This window comes from Hyperolius riggenbachi, chromosome 5 (genome assembly GCF_040937935.1).
Source record: "Hyperolius riggenbachi isolate aHypRig1 chromosome 5, aHypRig1.pri, whole genome shotgun sequence".
NCBI classification, from domain to species: domain Eukaryota; kingdom Metazoa; phylum Chordata; class Amphibia; order Anura; family Hyperoliidae; genus Hyperolius; species Hyperolius riggenbachi.
The window spans coordinates 26940551-26967485 of NC_090650.1; the positions used below are offsets into that span (position 1 = coordinate 26940551).

General features: G+C 47.7%; 2 protein-coding genes and 1 non-coding gene across 8 annotated transcripts in view; 2 read left to right on the forward strand and 1 right to left on the reverse strand.

Annotated features, from left to right (window-relative positions):
- Positions 1–4601, reverse strand: part of LOC137518038 (FAST kinase domain-containing protein 4-like) — a 66572-nt gene extending 61971 nt beyond the window's left edge. The window contains exons 1-2 of one of the 5 annotated variants that reach the window (XR_011020730.1): positions 4321–4601; positions 694–1130 (exon numbers count right to left, since the gene is read on the reverse strand). Coding sequence is in view for 3 of the 5 variants with exons in the window: in XM_068235228.1 (XP_068091329.1) it covers positions 694–1083 (390 nt within the window). In the remaining 2 variants the exon portion in view is untranslated. The remainder of the gene's footprint in view (positions 1–693; positions 1131–4320) is intronic. The other 4 variants (XR_011020731.1, XM_068235228.1, XM_068235227.1 and 1 more) reach the window with 4 other exon arrangements.
- Positions 4602–4966: 365 nt separating this feature from the next.
- The window catches only part of LOC137518039 (FAST kinase domain-containing protein 4-like), a 90886-nt gene continuing 68917 nt past the window's right edge, over positions 4967–26935 (forward strand). Inside the window, exons 1-2 of one of the 2 annotated variants that reach the window (XM_068235229.1) lie at positions 4967–5121; positions 17216–17652. In XM_068235229.1, the coding sequence (XP_068091330.1) occupies positions 17263–17652 (390 nt within the window). In that variant the 5' untranslated portion in view covers positions 4967–5121; positions 17216–17262. The other variant, XM_068235230.1, reaches the window with a different exon arrangement.
- LOC137520079 (small nucleolar RNA SNORA5) lies at positions 14453–14584 on the forward strand. The gene has a single exon (XR_011021424.1). It is a non-coding gene; the product is annotated as a small nucleolar RNA SNORA5 (small nucleolar RNA).

A 26935-nucleotide genomic window follows, 5' to 3' on the forward strand; every position in this document is an offset into this window, starting at 1 on the left:
GTGGGGGAACGATATAATTCGGCTTCCAGCGATCGTTGGAGGCCGAATTATTGTGTTTTTTTTAAGCAACTTTGGCTCCATCTGCTGACGGCGCCGATGTTACTCACTGAGCGCCGCTATAGACTGATTCCCATTATAGTCTATGGCGCAGCTGGCTGCGACCAAATCTAGCAGCGCTAAAAAAAGCACTGCTCTGTTCCCTAGTGTCTAGTCTAGTGTCCCTCCCTCCCCTATACAGTTCCCTGGAGTTTAGTGGCCCCCTCCCTCCAGTACACAATTCCCTGGTGTCTACCTCCCCTGTACAGTTCCCTAGTGTCTAGTGCCCCTCCCCTATACAGTTCCCTTGTGTCTAGTGGTACTCATCCCTCCTCCATACAGTTTCCTGGTGTCTAGTGCCCCCCTCCCCTATACAGTTCCATGATGTCTAGGGTCCCCCTCCCTTCCCTATGCAGTTCCCTGGTGTCTGTGCGGTACACAGGTAGAGTGCGTCGGAGGAAGAGGGCAGAAGTGGACGTAGCACAAGCATAGCTAAGTGGGCCAAACATAATACAAAGTGGGGAAACCACTTGTGGGCCAGATTTGGCTTGTGGGCCGGAGTTTAACATGTATGCTCTAAATACAGTAGAAATTTAGCATATCTCTGGCCATTTAGATAAACACAGAATAGCACTTCCTGTCTCTCCTGATCCTCACCTGTGTATTTGCAGCCTTCAGCAGATCCTGGAATCTTTGGTCTTTCAGGATTTCCTGCTTATCTTGGACTTCCCTATTGGCGATTTCGCAGATGACCATGCTGCTTTTATTCCCATCCATATGGCGGATTGTTGCAATCCCGAGAATGTCATCCACCGACGCTGCAGACCGCAGCAGGGACATGAAGTCTTTGTGAGTGTCTCCGATGGGCTCCGGGAGGCTGTCAGCCAGGGAGCAGAGAGAGGAGGTATGTAGGGAGGCCTTGGGCAAGGAGGACGGTGCAACCTGACACGATCTGACACATTCTGACAACGTGGTGGCTGGTAACGGCTGGAAGGATGCGGACGCTGCCAGCAATCGGCAACCGCGCAGGATCAGACGGGCCGCCATCTTCTCTGCTCCGGCACGCTTAGTTTACTGCCAGGTCACAACATATCCTGCGGGACAAAACAGAAGGTTAGGGGAACACATTCATGGGGGTGGTATATTGGTATGTAGTCCCGCCCTCCCAGTGATGTCACAGCCTAGGCTGCTTAGATATGCAGAATTCTTCTCCCAGGCATCATTTCCACTGGCCTCAACATTTTCAGAAACAAACGTTCCGCAGAGCCGCACCTGACAGGACTAAAGAGGTCGCCACCAGTGATACATTTCAGAATGTAAATCAGGGAGAAGAAAGAATTCACAATGGGGAAACCTCGAGTAAATAATTTGCAAATGATTATTGGAAAACATAAGCAATTTTATTCATTATCAGAACCCGTTTTATTTTGCATATCTTCAGCAGGGACAGGGAAGCTGGTCAGAGTTGATGGGAAGATGGGTGGAGCCAAATACAGGGCAAACTTGCAAGAAAACCTCTTGGAGTCTGCAAAAGACTTGAGACTGGGGCGGAGGTTCACCTTCCAGCAGGACAACGACCCTAAACATAAAGCCAGGGCAACAATGGAATGGTCTTAAACAAAATATATCTATTTGTTAGAATGGCCCAGTCAAAGTCCAGATCTAAATCCAATCGAGAATCTGTGGCAAGATCTGAAAGCTGCTGTTCACAAACGCTGTCCATCTGATCTGACTGAGCTGGAGCGGTTTTGCAAAGAAGAATGGGCAAGGATTTCATTCTCTAGATGTGCAAAGCTGGTAGAGACATACCCTAAAAGACCGGCAGCTGTAATTGCAGCAAAAGGTGGTTCTACAAAGTATTGACTCAGGGGGCCGAATAATTACGCACACCCCACTTTGCAGTTATTTATTTGTAAAAAATGTTTGGAATGATGTATGATTTTCGATCCACTTCTCACGTGTACGCCACTTTGTATTGGTCTTCCACGTGGAATTCCAATACAATTGATGCATGTTTGTGGCAGTAATGTGACAAAATGTGGAAAACTTCAAGGGGGCCGAATACTTTTGCAACCCACTGTAGGTGGCAAACAGGCAGTTTAAAGGGTGCCTGATGTGGGCTCATGAAATTAAAAAAAAAACTAGGCTACCTGATCTGGGGGCTGAGCGGATCAGGTATGTATGTAAACACATTCAAATAAGAAGTACACTTCTTCCAGAGTAAAATAAGCCATAAATTACTTTTCTCCTATGTTGCTGTCACTTACAGTAGGTAGTGGAAATCGGACAGTAGGTAGTAGAAATCAGACAGAACCGACAGGTTTTGAGCTAGTCCATCTTCTCATAGGGGATGTTTTGCCTCACGGAAGGGTTTTTAACCACTTCCCGACCGCCCAACGCACAGTGGCGGCCGGAAACTGGACCCCGCAAGGACCGCCGCATGCACAGAGGCGGCGGTCCTTGTAGGGGCATGGGCGGCGCGATCGCATCATTCGTGACTGGCTCCGCCCACCTCGCGATGTAACCCCCCGGCCGTTCGGAAGCGCCGGCGCGTTACTAGCACCCGGATCGCCGCATACAAAGTGTATAATACACTTTGTAATGTATACAAAGTGTATTATACATGCTGCCTCCTGCCCTGGTAGTCCCAGTGTCCGAAGGACCACAAGGGCAGGCTGCAGCCACCATAGTCTGCATCCAAGCACACTGAATTCCCCCCCACTGCCCCCTGATCGCCAACAGCACCCCTCAGACCACCCCCCCCTGCCCACCCCCCAGACCACTGTTTGCACCCAATCACCCCCCTAATCACCCATCAATCACTCCCTGTCACTATCTGTCAACGCTATTTTTTTTTTCCCTAAACTGCCCCCTGCTCCCTCCTGATCACCCCCCCCCCACCCCTCAGGTTCCCCCCAGACACCCCCCCCCCTGTGTCCTGTATGCATCTATCCCCCTGATCACCTGTCAATCACCCATCAATCACCCCCTGTCACTGCCACTCATCAATTAGCCCCTAACCTGCCCCTTGCGGGCAATCTGATCACCCACACCAATTGATCGCCCGCAGATCCGACATCACATCACCTCCCAAGTGCAGTGGCTGGATGGTGTAATGGTTAAGGGCTCTGCCTCTGACGCAGGAGACCAGGGTTCGAATCTCGGCTCTGCCTTTTAAGTAAGCCAGCACCTATTCAGTAGGGGACCTTAGGCAAGTCTCCCTAACACTGCTACTGCCTATAGAGCGCGCCCTAGTGGCTGCAGCTCTGGCACTTTGAGTCCGCCAGGAGAAAAGCGCGATATAAATGTTATTTGTCTTGTCTAGATGTGCATTTTTTTTTAAACTGCCTCTCCTTGCCCTGAATCTTCTCTGAATCTGTCTATTAGTCTTTCTAAACAATCTATTTAATTGCCGCAGCTTAGACGAACTTCAAGAAATGTTACACATGCAGGATTTCTGATGTGAAATGTATCTGAAAACAGGTATCCAATGGGTTAAAAAACACAGCCTTGGTATTCCGGGATGCCTTGTTTGCTCTGCTCTCACTGCTGCTGCCTGGGAGGTCTGTCTCTCCATTAGCTTGCTTGTTATCTGCTGGCTTATCTCCTTTTCTAAACAGTCGGTATTCTCCGTTCCCATTCCGCCTGCTCTAATCTTTATGAATTGACATGTGTTGTGATAATCTCCGCACAAGGCGGTAATTTCCCGCACTGCTCAGGAATTGTAGCTTTTTATGAGGAAACAGCTTTTATGAATGGACACTTTGCTAAATGGTCGGTAAAGTCAGCTGTTTTGAGCACTATTGCATGCAGGAATGCTTTATGACTAGAGGTCATTGTATTTATTATTTTCGGGTCAAAGCGTTCACATCCTGACTTGCGTCAGGAAATGGATTATAAAACCGCTCTGGAAAAGCGCTTTTACCAGAAACACAGCGCGCAGAGCGCACAAAAACACAAATCGCTTGGGTTTTTAGGTGTGAATGAGGCCAAATACTGCACATGCTCCTATTAGCTGGGTGCCTATTGATGGCTTCAGCTATCTGGGGTCCTCTGCATAGTGGGCATCCTGCACTGCACTGGGTTTCTGCTAAATCAGAGGAGCATCACAGGGTTTCTGCTGGATACAGATAAGCGGGGACCATTATACCCCATCCCCCACATACCCTGTGCAGGTTAGTAAGGTGACAGGTAATGAAGGTCATGAAAAGAGATCCCTAAGACCAAATAACAGCAGAAGACCCTCCACCCTTTCCCCCAAAACCTCCCCCTTCCTTCTCTTACTTTCACTAGCTGCAGGTGACTAACCAGCTTCTACCTCTGACCTCCATAGCAGCAGCCGGACGCATCTATACTACGTCACTTCCGCTTCTCACTGGCTCTCCACTCAAAGCTCCGATGAGTCTATGTTGGCGTGCGTCTTGACCCACGCTGGTAGCGGCCATGTTTCCGGTGTAATGTCTGATTACGCTACCCGGAAACTCCCTTCCACAATCCACATTGAATAGCGCGCATGCTCAGTGTGAAGTTAATGACGCTGCTGGAGATAAAATACGAAATATCTCCGCTCCCACACCTCTTACACTCCCCAAATTTTCAGGGTAGGGAGGGGACCCCCCGAACGACCTCTATGCCAAATTGCAGCCCCCGAGACCCGCTGGTTCAGGAGAGAGATTACAGTAACCTATCTCGGGAACCAGCGGGTCTCGGGGGCTGCAATTTGGCATAGAGGTCGTTCGGGGGGTCCCCTCCCTACCCTGAAAATTTGGGGAGTGTAAGAGGTGTGGGAGCGGAGATATTTCGTATTTTATCTCCAGCAGCATCGTTCTATAGGAAATGTGGCCGCACAGTCTCCTACTGCGCATGCGGGGCAGCGCAAATCCACAGGCAGCGCAATCAGACATTACACCGGAGACCACGCCTCGCTGTGTGCTGGAGGCGGCCATGTTTCCGGAGAGCAAACTCGACGCTTGGCGGGGTGGAGAGACCGGGAGAAGCGGAAGTGACGTAATATTCATGCGTCCGGCTAATGCTCGTGCTGTGGAGGTCAGAGGGAGAATTCGGGTAGCGCTGCAGCTGGTGAAAGTAAGATGGAGGGACTTTAAAAGGACTGGGAGAGTGGCGGGGCTTCTGCTGTTATGTTGATGACCCCAAGTTTTGCTTTATTACTTATCCCCATGTAAGTCTGCGGAGCACATGTGGGGAATGGGGTAGAATGGTCTCCACGTGTCTGTGTCCAGCAGTGACTCTGTGATGCTGACTTGAATTATCGGGAACCCAGTGTAGTGCAGGTGTGCAAGGGGACACTGATTCTACTAAAAAGCACAGTATCACTTTAAATGTATGCTATTCCAGAGGGTGTCGTCCACCCAATAACGTTGTCAATGTATGCTGAAATGTTGGAACACAGGCTGCCCACTGTGTAGGGGACCCCAAATAGCTGAGGCCACCAATAGGCACACCCAGCTAATAGGAGCCTGTGGACTATTTAGCTGTTCCTCCAATGCTGGGTACCCATGATTCATGCAATCGATGGGTAATCTGATGCGAAGTTGTAACCTGTGTCTGTGTCCAAACTGCTCCTGTAAAATAGAGGGATCGATTTTCATAACGATTTACAAAATCCATCCCTTTATTGGAAATGGATTGGACATGCTGGAAATAAATCGTCCAATCCATCGGGCCCAGTGTTCCTTCCCCAGAAATTCTTCCCAACCGGGTGGCATGGAAATGAGCTGGGTGGGGCGTGACGGGGAATGCAGGGTCAGCACAATTCTGCTTACAGCATAGGAGGAGGCAAGCTGATGCTAGCCAGAGTCTTACCAAAATTAGCGGGGTGGAGCACCCAGCTGAAAGAGCCTGGGGAGAACTCTGGGATGAGATATTGAATTTGTCTGTACCTTGCATTAAGGTGGCTGTACATCTAGCAAATTGGCATTTGTTTGCCCATCCGATTCGATAATTATTATGGCATCGGATGAATAGAAGTGCCACCACAACCATACCTGATCAACTATTCAACACATTTCTGGCCAAAATGTGTTGCACGTTTTAATCAGACAGGCAGAAAAATGAAATCTCAGGCTTGAGTGGTTGATCGCATGCGTGGCGGTAAAAGCATGTGATATCGGGACGAGCGACGGAACCCCGACACTTTCAGCCCAAATGTAAATGTGCCTCCCTGTTGATGCTTTTATGCTTTACCTGACCACTGTCACCCGCAGCGGTATTCATCCATCTTGCACGCCCACTTGCTGCCGGCGTGCCATATACCAGCAGCCACAGGAGGCAGCTATATGGAAGATGGATGGGCACCTTGGCGAGCGACAGCACATGGTAAGTATTTTAATGCACGGGCAGGAGGGTGCACATTTACATTAGGAGAGCAGCGGCGTCATGAGGTCGATTCTTGAGATTTCATGCTGAAATTGATCAGAAAACGGTCTGCTTTGTATGGACAGCCAACAGATCTCTCTTTCTGATCAGACAGAGAAGAGTCTCTTGGTTGAATGTGCCCATACATATATGATACAATTTAGAAAATGAGCGACCTTCAGATCTATTGATTGATTTTGCCAAACAACCACCGTTTAATTCTACGGATCGGGTGATTGATTGTTTTTCAGATTGATACAATCTGAAATTATTGGATCAGTTATTTATATTTTTTAGCTCATTTATGGGTCTGATTAATCATTTCCTTCCAATCACAATTATTGGATCAAAAGGTGGATTGTTAGCTAAAATTGTATCGTTAATGTTATCGTTAATGGTCATCTTTACTCTATATAAGGGGCTGAAAATTTAAGTTTATATCATTTTCTTGCCTCACAGAAAGTCGAATATCTGAGGGGGTCCAAAACGGAATTGGAAATGTTCAATAAAATGCCAGCTTTCTGACTTGATGCAAATTTTGTTGCATTTTTCATGCAACTTGCAATGAAGTAAGAAAGATTGAAATTCAGTGATGATCATCTCTTTTTGGAACTCTGCACAGGGCCAATCATTCTTGGAAACCATTGATTGCCTGACAGATGATCAGTCAAACTGACAGGTGTCAATCAGTAGCCTCCTGAGTCTTATGCTGGGCATATACGGCTACATTATGCGCCGGAATCGAGCCAGCGGCTCAGTGCCGGCACGTCCCCGTGGGCGCTCCTTTTTCTTCTTTTCGGTTTTTTCCATTGTCCACCCGCGGGTATTGAGCAGGGAATCGATCCGCGCGGTGATCGGACCTGTTGGAAATTATCAATCGAGCCGTCAGCGGCTCGATTGATAAAAAAAAAAACGAGCCGTGTATGCTCGGCAAAAGTCCTGTGCAAAGATCTGGTTTAGCCTAGTGGAATTCCTGGTCATTGTTCGGTGCTAGTCTACGTTAGAAGTCCCCGCAGGAAGCTTTATAGTGCAAATCTGCAAACGTTATTGGGTGGACGACACCCTCTGGAACTGCTAGGTTTCAGATAGGTTGTAGTAATCTATGCCCAAGCTATTCAGCCAATCACAATGCATTCTGCTGTAGAGAGTGCTGTGATTAGAGAAGTGTTCCCAATTAGGTTTCCCGTTAGATCCCCTATTTTATTGAAAATCTTAGGGAATACTTCTTACCGCATGAGTTAAAGGGGAACTGAAGAGAGAGCTATATGGAGGCTGTCATGTTTATTTCCTTTTAATCAATACCAGTTGCCTGGCAGCCCTGCTGGTCTATTTCTCTGCAGTAGTATCTGAATAAAACCAGAAACAAGCATGCAGCTAGTCTTGTCAGATCTGACTTTAAAGTCTGAACCACTGAAACACCTGATCTGCTGAATACTTGTTCAGGGGCTATGGCTAATAGTATTGGAGGCAGATGATCAGCAGGGCTGCCAGGCAACTGGTATTGCTTAAAAGGAAATAAACATGACAGCCTCCATATACCTCACTCTTCAGTTCCCCTTTAAATTACCGAACATGACAATTTTTTTGTTTACCAAACAGCTCTTGGTTAATTGAAGCCATAGTGGCCTGATGGATATTAAAACTTGGGACTCAAGCACTGCAAGGGAATAGAAGGCAGGCCACTGTGCGCTGATTCTTTCATCTCTAGTTTTACAAAGGGTTACTTACTGTAAGAGCTGTAAAACTGTGGAGTCTTTCTTGACAGTAACTGGGTCTTCCACATACCGTACATCTGAATAAGACTTTCCGTAAAGTAATCCACCTACTGCACTGTTTCTGTGAATGCAGTGTCACAGTGATTAGACAGTTTCTTCATGAGAACCTTAACTGAGAGGGATATGGATTTTTCCTTTTAAACAATACCCGTTGCTTGTCAGTCCTGCTGATCTCTTTAGCTGCAGTAGTGGCTGAATCACACACCTGAAAAAAGCATGCAGCTAATCCAGTCTGTCTTCAGTCAGAGCACCTGATCTGCTGCATGCTTGTTCAGGGTCTGTGGCTAAAAGTATTATGCTGGGAATACACCGTGAGATTTTTTGGCAGATAGATGGTTCGATAGATAATTTCCTACAAGTCCGATCTGATTTTCGATCGTTTTTCTGATCGATTTCTCATAGAAGTGAATAGAAATCGATTGGAAAGACGATCGGACAGTAAATCTACTGAAAAATCTCATTTGCCTCAATTCACTAAGCTTTATCAAGCACTTTATTAAACGTTTGATAATTTACCTCATGGGCAAAATCTAGTTTTGAATTCACTAAGGTGTTATATATTTATCGAATATTTTATCGATAAAACGTTCAATAAATCTATAACACCTTAGTGAATTCAAAATTAGATTTTACCCATGAGGTAAAACTATGAAACGTTTGATAAAGTGTTTGATAAAGCTTAGTGAATTGAGGCCATTGTGTATTCCCAGCATTAGAGACACAGGATCAACAGGAGAGTCGGGCAACTGGTATTATTATTTTAAAGAGAATCTGTACTCTAAAATTCTTACAATAAAAAAGCATACCATTCTCTTCATTATGTTCTCCTGGGCCCCTCTGTGCTGTTTCTGCCACTCCCTGCTGCAATCCTGGCTTGTAATTGCCAGTTTTAGGCAGTGTTTACAAGCAAGACATGGCTGCTAACCAGCTTGTGATAGGCTGAGAGGAGCTCAGTCTGTGACTCACTCAGAGCCTGCAGGGGGCGTGGAGAGGGTGTGTATAACTTCTATCCTATCACAAGCAGAGCAGCACATTCCTGCCTGAGTCTGACAAAGCCGGCAGAGGAAAGAAGATTAGATCATTATATAACAGAGATAATACAGCCACTGTGCAACTAGAAAAGGCTGCAGTAAGACAGACCACATTAGAACAGGTATAGGAACTTACAGGATAGAAGAAATAAGGCTGACATTTTTGTTAGTCTCTTTAAAAGGAAAAATCCATATCCTTCTCAGTTTAGGTCCCCTTTCAATGGCTGTAGCTACTAGTAAGGGCTCGGACCCATTAGGGTGTTTTTTGCAGCATTTTGGGATCACCGGCGATTCCAAAGAATGCTTTGCCAATGTATCTAAATGGAGCTGACTTGTTCCCAAAGTTTTTTTTTCCTCTCCTAGGCACAGATACACCTCAGACACAAAAGAGAAAAAACAAATGATAGTGCAGACTGTTATTTAAAGCAAACACCCTTACTGGTGTAGATACGCTGCAACTTCACACTACATGTGAGGGTATGGGGGCGGGGACCACCACCACCGACCTAGCACAGACTCTCCCCTCCGTTTAGTTATCCACCCTGCTCACCATCAATACTTGCATAAGTGCCCGATACAGAGTAGTGGAGTTCAGCCAGCTGCTCGATCTATTCACAAGTCATATGTCCAGTCATAATCCGTATCCTTTATACAGCCTCAAAGTAAAGCACAGAAGATGTCCATGTGTAAAACCATAACATTTAATATCACCAATAAAAAGTATTATGCGTACATCAAGTTAGAGTTTAAAAAGCATGTCACAAGCATACTACCGATCTCCCCTCCAGGGCCACGGCTCAGCTCGTCTCGGTATCTCCCCGCTTGTCCGGCGTCTCCCACGCTTGTTGTCCTCCTCGCCGCTCAAAGCCACGCCCTACCGGTTTCGTCACTATTGTGACTCATCAGGGGCTAATTGAGCATGCGTGAGGAGGAACTATAAGTACCCACACCGTCCCAAGGGCGGAAGTACGTATCCGGACTACTGCCCTGCTGCGCTTTCTGCCCTCAACCTACTCCCCGCTGGTTTGCTGCTAGTCAAATGACGTGTCATAGCGCAAGCCAGTCACCGTATTAGTCCACCAGAGTCACCTTCCCCCTTTTCCCATCCACCGTGCCGCCCCTATTACCCATGGCAACGCTGCAGACCGCTTCCCCACCGCAAGTCCGCAGCGCAGCCATCTGTCTTTAACCGTTCCAGCCGCATCCTACATCTGGGTGGGCGATCGGTTTACATCAGTACCCTTTGGACCATTGCCACTTTATTACATGTTATACTAACCTGACCCTAACATAATTATGCTACACATGAATCGCAATATCAGTTAGCGCTATCATTATCCCATACTCCTTAACATTCACATCTTCCAATACTTAGATAAAATAAATGGCTGCATAAGGCTATTATCATCATGAATTAATCACTCATATATTAGTATATATACAAATCGTTCCAAATTATTTGATTGCACATTCATCCATATCAGGTTACATATCCCTCATAGAGGTTATCAGGTCTCATATGAATACCATATAAACTATTAGTATCACCATCTCCGGCATCCTACTATTACAACCCACATCCTAGATCATACCCCTTAATGTTCATACTATATCCTTATCACTAAGGTCACTTGTAATATATAGTTGGTCTGCACTGTGGTAGCTGTACAGAGATGCGGCCAGTCTCCGCCATTCCCCGATGTTTTTCTCCACCAGGAGGGGGCCCTTTAGAGAAAATATACAGGGTAGGAACAATACCCCAAAAGTTTGTCTTCTAACTAAAGGGGTCAGCCCCTCTTTTACTTCCATAGAGGTATTACACCTTTTGCCCTTTAATTCATACATTTTATCTATCAGTGTGCAGCATCTCATTATTCGTTGACAGATGCTTATATTCAATCTGTACTGTCATATTTGAAAGCAGAAAGGGTACAGTTTGTTTGCTCCCCATTTAGTCATTAGTGAGGAAACAGTTTATGTCCAATTCGATATTTAGTCCTTCCGGGTGCATACTTTTTAATGTATAAATCCATTTGGTTTCAGTCTGACAGAGTTTCCGTAATTTATGGCACCCCCTCCAACCTGGTTGTATTTTCTCGATTGCACATGCCTTTAACAATTTTGGGTTACAGCCGTGTTTAGTCCTGAAGTGTTTGGGCACACTGTGATTTTCGTGCCCCTTACTGATTTTATAGATGTGTTCACCCACTCTTTCCTGTAGAGTTCGGGTAGTTCTACCCACATATCTATATCCACAACTGCACCACAGTAGGTATAAATGGAGCTGGACCCACTAGTATGATTGCAATTAGGGTTAATCGCAGTCGCAGGACATGTAGCATTTTGAGTGTGTTTGTGTTCAATGCCAAGTATAAAAGTGCTGAAAAATTGCTTTGAAAAGTGATTTTGCAGCAATTTGGGGGGTGGGGTATTTGTACATTTAAACACATTTATTTATGCTTACCCAGGTATCCTGATGTCTGGCTTCCATCCGTAGCCCCACCTGCTAGCAGAAGTGGTCAAAAGTGCTTCTTTGATTGGACCTAGAGAAGCACCTATGACCTCTTCCTTTAGTGGGCGGGGTTATGGACAGAATGTGGAGACTAACATTTTTTTCATTTTAAACTATGCATATTGCCTGGCTGTCCTGCTGATCTAGCCATAGATCCTGAACAAGCATGCAGCAGATCAAATTTTTCTTACTGGATATGCTACATGCTTGTTTCAGGTGTGTGATTCAGACACTATTTATTTGTTTTTATACACTCACCTAAAGGATTATTAGGAACGCCTGTTCAATTTCTCATTAATGCAATTATCTAATCCACCAACCACATGGCAGTTGCTTCAATGCATTTAGGGGTGTGGGTCTGGTCAAGACAATCTCCTGAACTCCAAACTGAAGGTCAGAATGGGAAAGAAAGGTGATTTAAGCAATTTTGAGTGTGGCATGGTTGTTGGTGCCAGATGGGCCGGTCTGAGTAATTCACAATCTGCTCAGTTACTGGGATTTTCACGCACAACCATTTCTAGGGTTTACAAAGAATGGTGTGAAAAGGGAAAAACATCCAGTAGGCGGCAGTCCTGTGGGCGAAAATGCCTTGTTGATGCTAGAGGTCAGAGGAGAATGGGCCGACTGATTCAAGCTGACAGAAGAGCAACGTTGACTGAAATAACCACTCGTTACAACTGAGGTATGCAGCAAAGCATTTGTGAAGCCACAAGACGCACAACCTTGAGGCGGATGGGCTACAACAGCAGAAGACCCCACCGGGTACCACTCATCTCCACTACAAATAGGAAAAAGAGGCTACAATTTGCACGAGCTCACTAAAATAGGACAGTTGAAGGCTGGAAAAATGTTTCCTGGTCTGATGAGTCTCGATAGTCAGAATTTGGCGTAAACAGAATGAGAACATGGATCCATCATGCCTTGTTACCACTGGGCTGGCTGGTGGTGGTGGTGGTGTAATGGTGTGGGGGATGTTTTCTTGGCACACTTTAGACCCCTTAGTGGCAATTGGGCATCGTTTAAAGAGAATCTGTAACGTCAAAACGTCCCCTGGGGGGTACTCACCTCGGGTGGGGGAAGCCTCCGGATCCTAATGAGGCTTCCCACGCCGTCCTCCATCCCTCGGGGGTCTCGCTGTAGCCCTCCGTACAAGATGACGTCATTATTTACCTTCCCGGCTCCTGCGCAGGCGCTCTGACGGCTGTTGGTTTCGAAGTAGGCGGAAATACCCGATCGCCGTCGGGTCCGCTCTACTGCGCAGGCGCAAGTTTCCGGCGCCTGCGCAGTAGAGCGGACCCGACTGAGATCGGGTATTTCCGTGTAGTTCGGAGCCGAGAGCAGCCACAGCGCCCCCGCTGGAGCCTGCAAAGGTAAATATTGAACTGACAGTCGGCTCTGTCGCCGGCTGTTCGGAGGGCTGCAGCGAGACCCCCGTGGGACAGAGGACGGCGTGGGAAGCCTCATTAGGATCCGGAGGCTTCCCCCACCTGAGGTGAGTAACCCCCAGGGGATGTTTTTGATGTTACAGAGTCTCTTTAAATGCCACGGGCTACCTGATCATTGTTTCTGACTATGTCCATCCCTTCATGACCACCATGTACCCATCCTCTGATGGCTACTTCCAGCAGCAGTGTTCTCCCCAGGCTCTTTTAGCCGGGTGCTCCACCCGGCTAGATTTGGTGACCACCCGGCTGTTATCGGCTCACCTCCTAACCTCCTCCTAGGCTGTAAGCAGAGTTGCCCTGCATTTTCATCTCGACCCACCCGGCTACTTTTTCATGCCACCCGGCTGGAAAAAAATTCTGGGGAGAACACTGCAGCAGGATAATGCACCATGTCACAAAGCTCAAATCATTTCAATTTTTTTTTCTTTTTTTTTTTGAACATGACAATGAGTTCACTGTACTAAAATGGTCCCCACAGTCACCAGATCTCAGCCCAATAGAGCATCTTTAGGATATGATGGAACGGGAGCTTCGTGCCCTGGATGTGCATCCCACAAATCTCTATCAACTGCAAGATGCTATCCTATCAATATGGGCCAGCGTTTCTAAAGAATGCTCCCAGCACCTTGTTGAATCAATGCCACATAGAATAAAGGCAGTTCTGAAGGCGAAAGGGGTCAAACACCATATTAGTATGGTGTTCCTAATAATCCTTTAGGTGAGTGTAAAGCGCCAACATGTTACACAGCGCTGAACACTACTGATGCCAGAATGATCAGCAGGACTGCCGGGCACCTGGTATTGTTTAAAAGGAAATGGATATAGCAGCTTCCATATCCCTCTCACTTCGGGCTTGTTCATACTTAGTGCGTTTTTGTTTTTTTAAACGCTGGTGTTTTTTTTAAATCGCCTTAAAAGCACTTAATATTAATATTGCTCCTCTATGTGAGTGTTGTCACATGAGCGATGCGCTTTCTATCCAATTGCAAACGCAGCTCCCGCACCATTTTCAGAGGTCTTCAATATAAAGGCTTGGTAAATTATTTCCCAAGTGCTTTTAATGAATAAATATGTCATATTTATTCATTTCCGGGGCAAAGAACTCACTTCCTGACTAATGCCAGGAAGCGAAAAAAAAACCGCTACACAAAAGCGCTTAGAAAAGCAATTTATACTGTGAACAAGGCCTTAAGATGTGCTTTAAAAGGGAGTGTTTATGGGGCTGTCTCTGGAGGTTATCGCCTATTGTGATCTGAATTATTGTTTCTCCATATTAGCTGCAGCCTTGTCAAATTCAGCAGCGTCTGCTCAGTGGCATCTGCTGGCCAAAACGGCTGCCACATAATCTGGTGCCCATGGGCCTCGCCTCCTCTTTGTGGATGGCGAGGATAGGTTGCACCACCGACAGCCGTTACACATTGCTGTACACCTGCGCTAGATCGATATCGCTCTGGGAAATTGCAGCATTTCTGCAGTTTAGCAATCTTGCTTTGCGATTCCAGAGCGCCTGTAGTAGGTCCCAGCCTTTATTGTTTCACAAATTCTTCTGGACTCATACAGCCCGAAAAATAGCATGTAGCTTCATATGCATAGGAGTTCAAAGATTGCCTGACACGTTTTACGCCTAGAAGCCGCTTCTTCAGAGGCATATGTAGTAGTACATACAATCGATTCCAGGAGATGAACTGTGATACCAGCAGTAAGAACCCACATGCTAAGTGTGACCCTGCTTGATCCCGTTGGGTTCTTCAAAGGCTCTCTCACTGGTGGTTTTATGGATTCTGGAGAACAGAAGTGCAGGGAATTCTCAACAGGGTCACAGAGCACATTATAAACATTTGCCACAATTCACTAAGTTCACCTGCTGTTTTTAAAGTGAACCTAAAGCCGGTAAAAAAAAATGGGATTAACTCACCTGGGGCCTCCCTCAGCCCCCTGCAGCCGATCGGTGCCCTCGCAGCTCCGCTCCGATGTCCCAGGACCCGCCGGCGAGCACTTCCGGTTTCGCCGTCACCGGCCGACAGGCATGGGAACGCGAGTGATTGTTCGCGTTCGGCCAGGAGGTCCCAATAGCAGCATAGGGGGCGATATACAGGCTGGGAACGTGAACAATCACTCGCGTTCCCATGCCTGTCGGCCGGTGACGGCGAAACCGGAAGTGCTCGCCGGCGGGTCCTGGGACATCGGAGCGGAGCTGCGAGGGCACCGATCGGCTGCAGGGGGCTGAGGGAGGCCCCAGGTGAGTTAATCTCATTTTTTTTACCGGCTTTAGGTTCACTTTAATAACGATTCTGAGCTGTTTTTACTGTTATCACTCTCACTGTGGAAAATTATCAGGTATGTAAGTGGCTGACTCAGACAGGAAGTGACTACAGTGTGACCCTCACAGATAAGAAATTCCAACTATACTACTAGCAGAAAATGGCTTCTGAGAGCAAGAAAGAGATAAAAAGAGGAATTTCTTATCAGTGAGGGTCACACTGTAGTCACTTCCTCATTACTGAGTCAGCCACTTACATACCTGATATTTAACTCTTTCAGGCAGAGAAAGAAAAAAAGGAACACAGCATAGTTATTAGTGTGCTAGGCACCTTCCAAACACGTCTATCTCATCATGTCACATGTCAGTTCAGGTATCCTTTAACCACTTCGGTCTATCTGGACGGATATATCCGTCCAGATAGACTGCACAGCTGCTGCCGGTCCACACGCGCGCCCCTCCGCGCGCGCTCCCGACGCCTTTGGCTGCCCCTGAGATCAATGAATGGGAATACAGATCCCATTCGTTGATCTGTATTCCCCTAAGGGCTGGTTCAGACGGACGTTTGGAGGCGTTGCGTTTGCTGGCGTCGCGTTCAGCAGCGTTCGTGTGCGTTTGGATGCGGTCGCGTTTTTTCTTCCCCTAGGGGGACATTAGCCGTCGCGGTTAACCTCCCCTGGAAGCTACATGTAGCTTCCAGGGGCTCCTTGAACGCTAGGGAAAATCGGGACCCAAACGCCGCGTTTGTGTAAACGCGCTTGAAAGCTTGGTACAAACGCTCCCATTCACTTGAATGGGAGCGTTTAACACCAAGCCCTGAACGCTGGCTGTAAACGCTCTGCAAGCGTCCGTCTGAACCAGCCCTAAGAAAAACCAATGGCTTTCTCCAGAAAACCGCAATTTTTCTGTGTCCCACGTAACCCCTTCTGTTCCTTCAAGCGAGAGCTCTCGCTTGCAGGACGGAGAATCAAAAACTCACTGTGGCCATCTTGTGGCCAAATAGTAATACTACATCTACATATTTTTTTTTTTAAATTACACTATAAATTTAATTTAAATGATCTCTGGTAGGTTGTAGTCTGTAACGCTATTGGGGAGAAAAGGCCGTCATTTCCTGTTCCCCTCACAGGTGTCACAAAATACAGGAAATGAGGGAAGATTTCACCTGAAGCACAGGCAGCAATAACACATCAAATCTGTGAATCTCTCCAGGCTGTATAAACAAACAATAATGACTTAGGCCTGGAAGCCACTACAAGTCGCAAATGGCATTCGTTAGCATTTTTACTTTGCATTTTGTAAGCGATGTCATGAGCGGCAATTTTGGTAGCAATTGTAAAAAGTGTAAGCTTTTTGCCTGCAAGAGCCCCATTTGCCATAAGGAAATAATTGCGCTCTCTGCTGAACAGGCTTTGATATGCATTTCTTAGATCTGCAGCTTTCAGAGGACCTGTAGTGAAAATACCACCATGAATACAGTTGCTTATGTTTTATAATCATTTATAAATTATGTACTCAGGGTTTTCCTATTGTGAAATCCTATTTTCTCCCTGATTTACATTCTGAAATGTAGCACTGCTAGTGACATCTTTAGACCTGTCAGGTGCGGCTCTGCGGAACGTTTGTTTCTGAAAATGTTGAGGCCAGTGGAAATGATGCCTGGGAGAAGAATTCTGCATATCTAATTAGCCTAGGCTATGACATCACTGGGAGGGCGGGACTACATACCAATATACCTCCCCCATAAATGTGTTCCCCTAACCTTCTGTTTTGTCCCGCAGGATATGTTGTGACCTGGCAGTAAACTAAGCGTGCCGGAGCAGAGAAGATGGCGGCCCGTCTGATCCTGCGCGGTTGCCGATTGCTGGCAGCGTCCGCATCCTTCCAGCCGTTACCACCCACCACGTTGTCAGAATGTGTCAGATCGTGTCAGGTTGCACCGTCCTCCTTGCCCAAGGCCTCCCTACATACCTCCTCTCTCTGCTCCCTGGCTGACAGCCTCCCGGAGCCCATCGGAGACACTCACAAAGACCTCCTCTGCCTGCTGAAGTCTGCAGAGTCGGTGGACGATATTCTCGCGATTGCAACAAGCCGCCATATGGATGGGAATAAAAGCAGCATGGTCATCTGCGAAATCGCCAATAGGGAAGTCCAATATAAGCAGGAAGTCCTGAAAGACCAAAGATTCCAGGATCTGCTGAAGGCTGCAGATACACAGGTGAGGATCAGGAGAGACAGGAAGTGCTATTCTGTGTTTCTCAATGGCCAGAGATATGCTAAATTTCTATTGTATCTAGAGCATACATGTCAAACTCCGTCCTACAGGACAAATCTGGCCCACAAGTGGTTTCCCCACTTTGTATTATGTTTGGCCCACTTAGCTATGCTTGTGCTACGCCCACTTCTGCCCTCTTCCTCTGCCCACTGTACCCGTGTACCGCACAGACACCAGGGAACTGCATAGGGAAGGGAGGGGGTCCCTAGACATCATGGAACTGTATAGAAGAGGGAAAACTTTATAGGGGAGGGAGGGAAGGAGGACCACTAGACACCAGGGATCTGTATAAGGCAGGTAGGGGACCACTAGACACCAGGGAACTGTATAGGGGAGGGAGGACCACTAGACTCCAGGGAACTGTATTTGAGGGGGGGAGCCACTACACACCAGGAAGTGTATAGGGGAAGGGCACTTAATATAATGGCCAGAGATATGCTAAAAATCTTGACCACAAGTGACTTCCCCATTTTGCACTATGTTTATCCCACTTGGTTATCCTTGTGCTACACCCACTCCTGCCCTCTTTCTCTGGCCACTCCACCCCTGTCCCACACAGACACCAGGGAACTGTGTAGAGGAGGGAGAGAGGACTACTAGACACCAGGGAACTGTATGGGGGGGAGCACTAGACACCAGGGAACTGTATGGGGGGGGAGCACTAGACACCAGGGAACTGTATACGGGAGTGCCACTAGACATTGAGGTGGGCGGGGACTTGGTCCTAATGTTCTGTTTTGTCCCACTTTGTATTTGAGTTTGACACCCTTGATCTAGTCTCGAGTGTGTGTGCTGTCACTTAGTCACACATAGTAGGTAGTAGAAATCTGACATTACCGACAGGTTTTGAGCTAGTCCATCACTTCACGGGGGATTCACAGCATGGCCTTTATTCTTTATAAAGACATTCCCTAAAAAAGATTTATATAGAGATGCTGGCCAGCTTGTCTGCTCACCGTACACTTTTTTTTTGCCATTTACTACCTTCTTTTGAAAAAGAAAACCCTGTGAACTCCATGAGGAGATGGGCTAGTCCAAAACCTGTCTGTTCTTGAAGAAAAACAAGTCTGTTCTTGCAGATTTCTACTACTTTAAGTGACAGCAACATAGGAGAAAAGTAATTAATGGCTCATTTTACTCTGGAAGAAATGTACTTACCTGTATGTTTTTGCATATATGATTTCCATGACAATTCTGCCTTGATTCTGCATTGATTTATTATATATATAAAAACTGTTACCATTTTAACATTTGCATTTAAGCTCCGTATGACTTAATAATTTTTTTTTTTTTAAGATGGTGTCCTTATTAGAAATGAAAATCTTCCATTGTTCTATCTTTTTGTGTTTTACATGAGAACTGCTGACTTGGATTGATTTTCAGCTGTGATGCCCGTGGCTACCCAGTTATGCATTGTCATGCTGCGGTGGCTGTTTTTTTCCATAGGTCTTATATAGTAGTGCAAGGATATCTTATATCGTCAATAAAAAAATAAATTAATTGAGGAAACCCAAAAGGATTGTATGAAAATATGCAAAATAGACATCCCCTAGTGCAGGGCTTTTCAACCAGTGGTACGCGTACCACCAGTGGTACTTTGCTGTTGGCCAGGTGGTACACTCCAAGTTTGCCTGCCACTTACCGTATTTTCCGCTGTATAAGACGCTCCGGAATATAAGACGCACCTAGATTTAGAGGGCAAAAACCAGGGAAAAAATATATATATACTAAACCTGGTGCGTCCATATTTCAGGAGCATCTTGTACATGACCTCCCCCAAGTGTCCTCCTGAGTGCCCCATGTCTCCCACGTGTCCTGTGTGTTCTTCATGTGTCCATGTCTTCTCCTGTGTACCCCCTGTGGCCTTTTATGTGCCCACTGTCTCTCTCCTGTGTGCCCTCTGTCTTTTCCTGTGTGCCCCCTGTCTTTTCCTGTGTGCCCCCTGTCTATCTCCTGTGTGCCCCCTGTCTATCTCCTGTGTGCCCCATGTCTTCTCCTGTGTACCCCCTGTCTCTCTCCTGTGTGCCCCATGTCTTCTCCTGTGTACCCCCTGTGTCCTATGTGCCCACTGTCTCTCTCCTGTGTGCCCCCTGTCTTCTCCTGTGTACCCTGTGTCCTATGTGCCCACTGTCTCTCTCCTATGTGCCCCCTGTCTTCTCCTGTGTACCCTCTGTGTCCTATGTGCCCACTATCTCCTGTGTGCCCCCTGTCTTCTCTTGTGTACCCCCTGTGTCCTATGTGCCCACTGTCTCTCTCCTATGTGCCCCATGTCTTCTCCTGTGTACCCCGTGTCCTATGTGCCCACTGTCTCTCTCCTATGTGCCCCCTGTCTTCTCCTGTGTACCCCCTGTGTCCTATGTGCCCACTGTCTCTCTCCTATGTGCCCCCTGTCTTCTCCTGTGTACCCCCTGTGTCCTATGTGCCCACTGTCTCCTATGTGCCCCCTGTCTTCTCCTGTGTACCCTCTGTGGCCTGTGTACCCTCTGTGGCCTATGTGCCCACTGTCTCTCTCCTGTGTGCCCCATGTCTTCTCCTGTGTACCCCCTGTGTCCTATGTGCCCACTGTCTCTCTCCTATGTGCCCCCTGTCTTCTCCTGTGTACCCCCTGTCTCCTATGTGCCCACTGTCTCTCTCCTATGTGCCCCCTGTCTTCTCCTGTGTACCCTCTGTGGCCTATGTGCCCACTGTCTCTCTCCTGTGTGCCCCCTGTCTTCTCCTGTGTGGCCTATGTGCCCACTGTCTCTCTCCTGTTGGCCCCATGTCTTCTCCTGTGTACCCTGTGTGTCCTATGTGCCCACTGTCTCTCTCCTATGTGCCCCCTGTCTTCTCCTGTGTACCCCCTGTGTCCTATGTGCCCACTGTCTCTCTCCTGTGTGCCCCCTGTCTTCTCCTGTGTACCCTCTGTGGCCTATGTGCCCACTGTCTCTCTCCTGTGTGCCCCCTGTCTTCTCCTGTGTACCCTCTGTGGCCTATGTGCCCACTATCTCCTGTGTGCCCCCTGTCTTCTCCTGTGTACCCTCTGTGTCCTATGTGCCCACTATCTCCTGTGTGCCCCCTGTCTTCTCCTGTGTACCCCCTGTGTCCTATGTGCCCACTGTCTCTCTCCTGTGTGCCCCATGTCTTCACCTGTGTACCCCCTGTGTCTTTCCTGTGTGCCCCCTGTCTCCCTCCGGTACTTTTCAATGCCATTTCTGGTGTCCTCCTGTGTGCCCGTGCCCCCCCCCCCTGCCTGTGCTATCCTCCTCTAATCAGTTTAGCGTGTGTGTGCAGAGCAATCTGCCCCCCGTGTGTGCAGAGCAATCTGCTATGTGCCCCCGCGTGACTCCACTTCCCCCGCATGCCGGTGTTCCAACATTTTAGCATACCCGACAGAATAGCATACAAATGCTACTGAGCATGTGCAAACTCATGCAGGGCATACATTAACCCCATAATACCCATCAGCAGCATTAACCTTTTCAACCCCAGTTAGCTGCCTGTGTGCTGATGTGCAATCTCCACTATCCAAGTGGACATAGAGTTAGAATAAAAAGTTGTCCGAGCGAAGCGAGGACCGAGCCCGCAGCCCAGCGAGCGAAGCGAGCGGGCAAGGGGACAATGATTCTACTAACAAGGGGTATTTCACTTTAAATGTATGCTATTCTGTCAATGTATGCTAGTCAGTTGGAACACCGGCGCTATGCCTTTCTAATATACTGGCCTCCGCCATACCCCTGTAACATTCTGGCCCCCCTCGTTTGCCTGCAGCGGCTCACCCGGTCAATGCCGCTACGAGGACTGCAGACACCCGGCTACTTCATACACGTCCTCTTGTGCGCGGCTTGATTGCGTCATCGCGACGCGATCAAGCCGTGCACAAGAGGACGTGTATGAAGTAGCCGGGTGTCTGCAGTCCTCGTAGCGGCATTGACCGGGTGAGCCGCTGCCGCTGCAGGCAAACGAGGGGGGCCAGAATGTTACAGGGGGATAGCGGAGGCCGGTATATTAGAAAGGCATAGCGCCGGCATGCGGGGGGAGTGGAGTCACGCGGGGGGGGGCGGCACATAGCAGATTGCTCTGCACACACGGGGGGCAGATTGCTCTGCACACACACGCTAAACTGATTAGAGGAGGATAGCACAGGCATGTGGCGGGAGAGGAGGGACAGGCAGGGAATCCCCGATGTGCCGGCGGGTCGCGGTTCGTATCGGCGGGCGTTCGTGAGTCGGGGATTCCCTGCCTTTGCCGTATAAGACGCAGGGACTTTTTCTCCCCATTTTTTGGGGAGAAAAAGTGCGTCTTATACGGCGGAAAATACGGTAATTTCCTGCCTGCCACTTGTCCTGTCCTGCTCCTTGCTGTGCTGCCTTGTGGCATACTTCAGACCTCAGATCAGCGGTGAGGAGACAGCCAGGAGAATAATGCACAATGACGGTGGGTATGCTTCAAATACAGAAGTAGTATACTTCAAATACAAAATGTGACATTACTGCTCACTGCCTGTATTCGAAGTATACGTGCAGTCACTGTGCACCGTTTGCCTGGCTATCTCGTCGCTGTGGCCAGTTTACCGCTGAACTGAGGTCTTAACTTTTCCGCAGGGCAGCACAGCGAGGGACAGCCAAACTTTGTGGTGAGTCACTGCCCACTATCTGGCGTGAGTGAATGCGCAGTAGCGGCTCAATGCTTGGGCTCCGGTGGAAACAGCCGAGCCTGATCGAGTCCAATCTACTCAGTGTTCTCCCCAGGCTCTTTTAGCCGGGTGCTCCACCCGGCTAGTCTTGGTGACCACCCGGCTGTCATCGGCTCACGTTCTCCTCTGCTGTATGCAAAGAAGCGCCGGCCCTGCATTCTGCTATCACGCCCCACCCGGCTACTTTTTCATGCCACCCGGCTACTTTTTCATGCCACCCGGCTGGAAATAATTTCTGGGGAGAACCACTGCTACTGCCCAGACACACTGGTGGTACTTGAAATTTTTCAGGAGAAAACAGTGGTACAGTTAGTGAAAAGGTTGAAAAGCCTTGCCCTAGTGGGTATTGCATACAATGACCACACTAAGATGAACAATTGTTTGTTTTAAAGCAGAATAAAACCCAGAATTTCTTCTTTGCTCTAAAAAAATGATATACAGCCTATTATGTACAACCAGCATTTTTTTTTTTACTAGACCAGCATTCAAAGGGTTACACACAGGGCTGGAAAGTTCAGTGCTCTAAATGTGGATGCATCTGAAGTGTAGATAATGTTATCTTGTGTTTACTTAGAGATACTGAAGCCTCCTTAAATTCAGGTTTTTATTGCAAAAACCTCTTAAGTATGTTTACCCTAACTAAAGCGCTGCATCCCCGCGGCTGTAATCTAACTAAATCCCCCCTAACTCCCCTCGCAAAATCCACGACTATCTTGGTCGTGGATTTTGCTGCCCTGTGCGCTTCCGTGAGAGGCAGAGCTTTCAGCTGCAGCTCTGCCTCCATGCCCGTCTATCAGCGCATATCTCCGCCTCTCCCCCACCCCTCTTAGTGAAGGAAAAATGAGAGGGGTGGGCAGAGGCGGCGATTCAGGCTGATAGACGCGTGGAGAGGCAGAGCTGCAGCTGAAAGCTCTGCCTCTAACGGAAGCGATGCCCGGATTGCCCCCTCCTGGGGGGGATTTAGTTAGATTACAGCCGCGTGGATGCAGCGTTTTAGTTATGGCAAGCATACTTAAAGAGTAACTGTCGGGCATAAAATCAAAAATCAATTCTTTATTTTTATCTGGTAAACAAGTAAGAAGGATGCTAACCAGGCAATCCAAAAGTTAAAATCACTATTACTTTTCCTGTTGATAAATTATCATTCCCCAGTTTACATGACTCTTATCTTATTTGGTACACAGAAAATTTGGTACACAAGAGAAGTTGCAGGGATGCTGGGTTGTCTTTTTTTTGCTTCTCTACTTCCCCTCAGACTTAACTAGTGCAGCCTGATTGACTGAAGCCTCTTTCCCTCCTGTTTTCCCCTCCCACACCTCTGTTCCTCTCTGATTGGACAAAATTTCTCAGGCTGAAACAATGCACTTTCTATAGTGAAGGGTGGGAAAATGAGGCAGAGGAGACTAAGGGCGGATATTACATTACGACTGGCTTCAAAATAGCCATAGTAAATATGGATTAGTTTAGAATAGGATTGTCTACTTCTCCCTTATAAAATTCACAGAAATCATAACGTGGACAGTGCAATATATATGTTATGTAAGTAGAGCAAGTATTTATCTACTTATATATATTTGTTTTTTTTTTCCTGAGATAGTATGGCTGACAGCTCCACTTTAAGAGGTTTTTGTAATAAAAACCTGAATTTAATGGAGGCTTCAGAGTCTCTTTAAATGTATCAAGTGAGGAATGTGACACATTCTCTGACTGCAGGAGCTGGTGGACACAGACAGAGACTCAAAGCATTTCTGCCTTCAATACATAATGAATAAAACCAGTTATTAATAAAATGCAAAGTCAGCTCACAAAGCAAAAAACTGTACTCTTGGGAACGTATCCTTTCTAAATGAATAATACTTATGCACTAATGCAAATATGATAAACGTATGAAATATAAAAAAGTAGGAAAAGTTTTTATTGAATATTATGTCGGGGTTTTATACCGCTTTAAGGCTTAAAGAGAACCCGAGGTGGGTTTGAAGAATATTATCTGCATACAGAGGCTGGATCTGCCTATACAGTCCAGCCTCTGTTGCTATCCCAAACCCCCCTAAGGTCCCCCTGCACTCTGCAATCCCTCATAAATCACAGCCACGCTGCTGACAAACAGCTTGTCAGAGCTGGCTGTGTTTATCTCTATAGTGTCAGTCTGCTGCTCTCCCCGCCTCCTGCAGAACTCCAGTCCCCGCCTGCATCCCTTCCCTCCCTGCTGATTGGAGGGAAGGGACGGGGGCAGGGACTGGAGCTATGCAGGAGGCGGGGGAGCAGCTGAGACTGACACTACAGATGTAAACACAGCCTCACAGCATGGCTGTGATTTATGAGGGATTGCAGAGTGCAGGGGGACCTTAGTGGGGTTTGGGATAGCAACAGAGGCTGGGCTGTATAGGCAGATCCAGCCTCTGTATGCAGATAACATTCTTTAAACACACCTCGGGTTCTCTTTAAAGGACACCCGAGGTGAAAATAAACGAATGAAATAAACTATTGTATCTATTTTCCTTCTCTTAAAAATGAGTTTTTCAGATATTCCACAGTTTTATTTTATGTTTAAATCTACTTTTTAAGTTGTAACTCTTTTTTTTTTAATTGAATTTTCTCAGAGACACATTCATTGAAGTATGCCAGAGCTAAAGGCCCATCTACACTATGAGATGTTGGATCGCCTCTTCCGCGTCCCCGCCGGCATCAATACCCGCTCGTCGCCGCGCATCTTCCGCTCGATTCCCTGCCGTTGTTCCCTAGCGGAGAGCGAGCAGGGAATCGGCAGAAGCAAGATCCATCCTGTCGGATCTTATCAATCGAGCCGCATCAGCGGCTCGATTGATAAGGAGCATCGCGACCGCATCTACTCGTGTAGATGCGGCTTTAAATCTATGAACTATTTACCCTTTTTATATCTTTCCTGCTCTCAGAAGCCATTTTCTGCTGGGAAAGTGTTTTATAGTTGGAATTTCTTATCAGTGAGGTTTACACTGTAGTCACTTCCTGTCTGAGTCAGGATTGAGTCAGCCACTTGCATACCTGATATTTAACTCTTTCAGGCAGAGAAAGGAAAAAAGGAATACAGCATAGTTATTTGTGTGCTAGGCACTGTACATACACATGTCTGTCTCATCATGTCACACGTCACTTCGGGTATCCTTTAAACAAACAATTGTTCATCTTAGTGTGGTCATTTTATGTGACACCCAATACAGGATGTCTATTTAACCACCCTGGCGTTCTATTAAGATCGCCAGGGCGGCTGCGGGAGGGTTTTTTTTAAATTTAAAAAAAACTATTTCATGCAGCCAACTGAAAGTTGGCTGCATGAAAGCCCACTAGAGGGCGCTCCGGAGGCGTTCTTCCGATCGCCTCCGGCGCCCAGAATAAACAAGGAAGGCCGCAATGAGCGGCCTTCCTTGTTTTGTTTAGATCGTCGCCATAGCGACGAGCGGAGTGACGTCATGGACGTCAGCCGCCTCCGATCCAGCCCTTCGCGCTGGCCGGAACTTTTTGTTCCGGCTACGCTGGGCTCAGGCGGCTGGGGGGACCCTCTTTCGCCGCTGCTCGCGGCGAATCGCCGCAGAGCGGCGGCGATCGGGCAGCACACGCGGCTGGCAAAGTGCCGGCTGCGTGTGCTGCTCTTTATTTGAACAAAATCGGCCCAGCAGGGCCTGAGCGGCAGCCATCGGCGGTGATGGACGAGCTGAGCTCGTCCATACCGCTAAGATGGTTAAAGTATGTAATTTCTGAAGATATGTGAATCTTTTTGCACTTTTGATATATGAAAACATTTTGCATATTTTCATGCAATGCTTCTGGGTTTCCTCAAATGTGTGTTTTATTGATGTATATGTTATGGCCAGAACCCAAAGTTTGGCCACTTCAGGTTCCGGCTGGTCAATGTGCAAAATGAGCCGAATCCTGGCGGCTCCGATCATTTTCCCCGGTGCTGGCTCCACCCCTGCTATCAGCTTCTGACAGCCGGGGGACACATGCATCCCTCCCCCGAGTCATTCGTGGCTGCAGGAAAGCAGAGCGGGGAGCACTGCAGACATTGCTTCTGTAAGCACCCGCTCTGCAGGGACGAACAAATTCCTGCTTTCCTGCCTCTGCCTGACTCTGGGGGGGGGGGGGGGGGGGGGGGGGGCGGGCGCATGTGTCCTCCGGCTTTCTGAAGCCGATAGCAGGTAGGCAGGGGGCGGAGCCAGCGCCGGGAAAAATGATCGGAGCCGCCAGGATGTATTTGTATAGCGCCTTTCTCCTGTCGGACTCAAAGAGCTTGCGAGGCAGCCACTAGAGCGCACTCAGTAGGCAGTAGCAGTGTTAGGGTGTCTCGCCCAAAGAACTCCTTACTGAATAGGTGCTGGCTTACTGAACAGGCAGAGCCGAGATTCGAACCCTGGTCTCCTGTGTCAGAGGCAGAGCCCTTAACCATTACACTATTCAGCCATATATATTATCCTTGTACTACTATATGAGCCCTATTGGTGAAGTGGCACACCATTATTGATATGACTGTCAGCCTCCCATTATATGTACAGGTAGTCCCCGGTTAACGAACGAGAT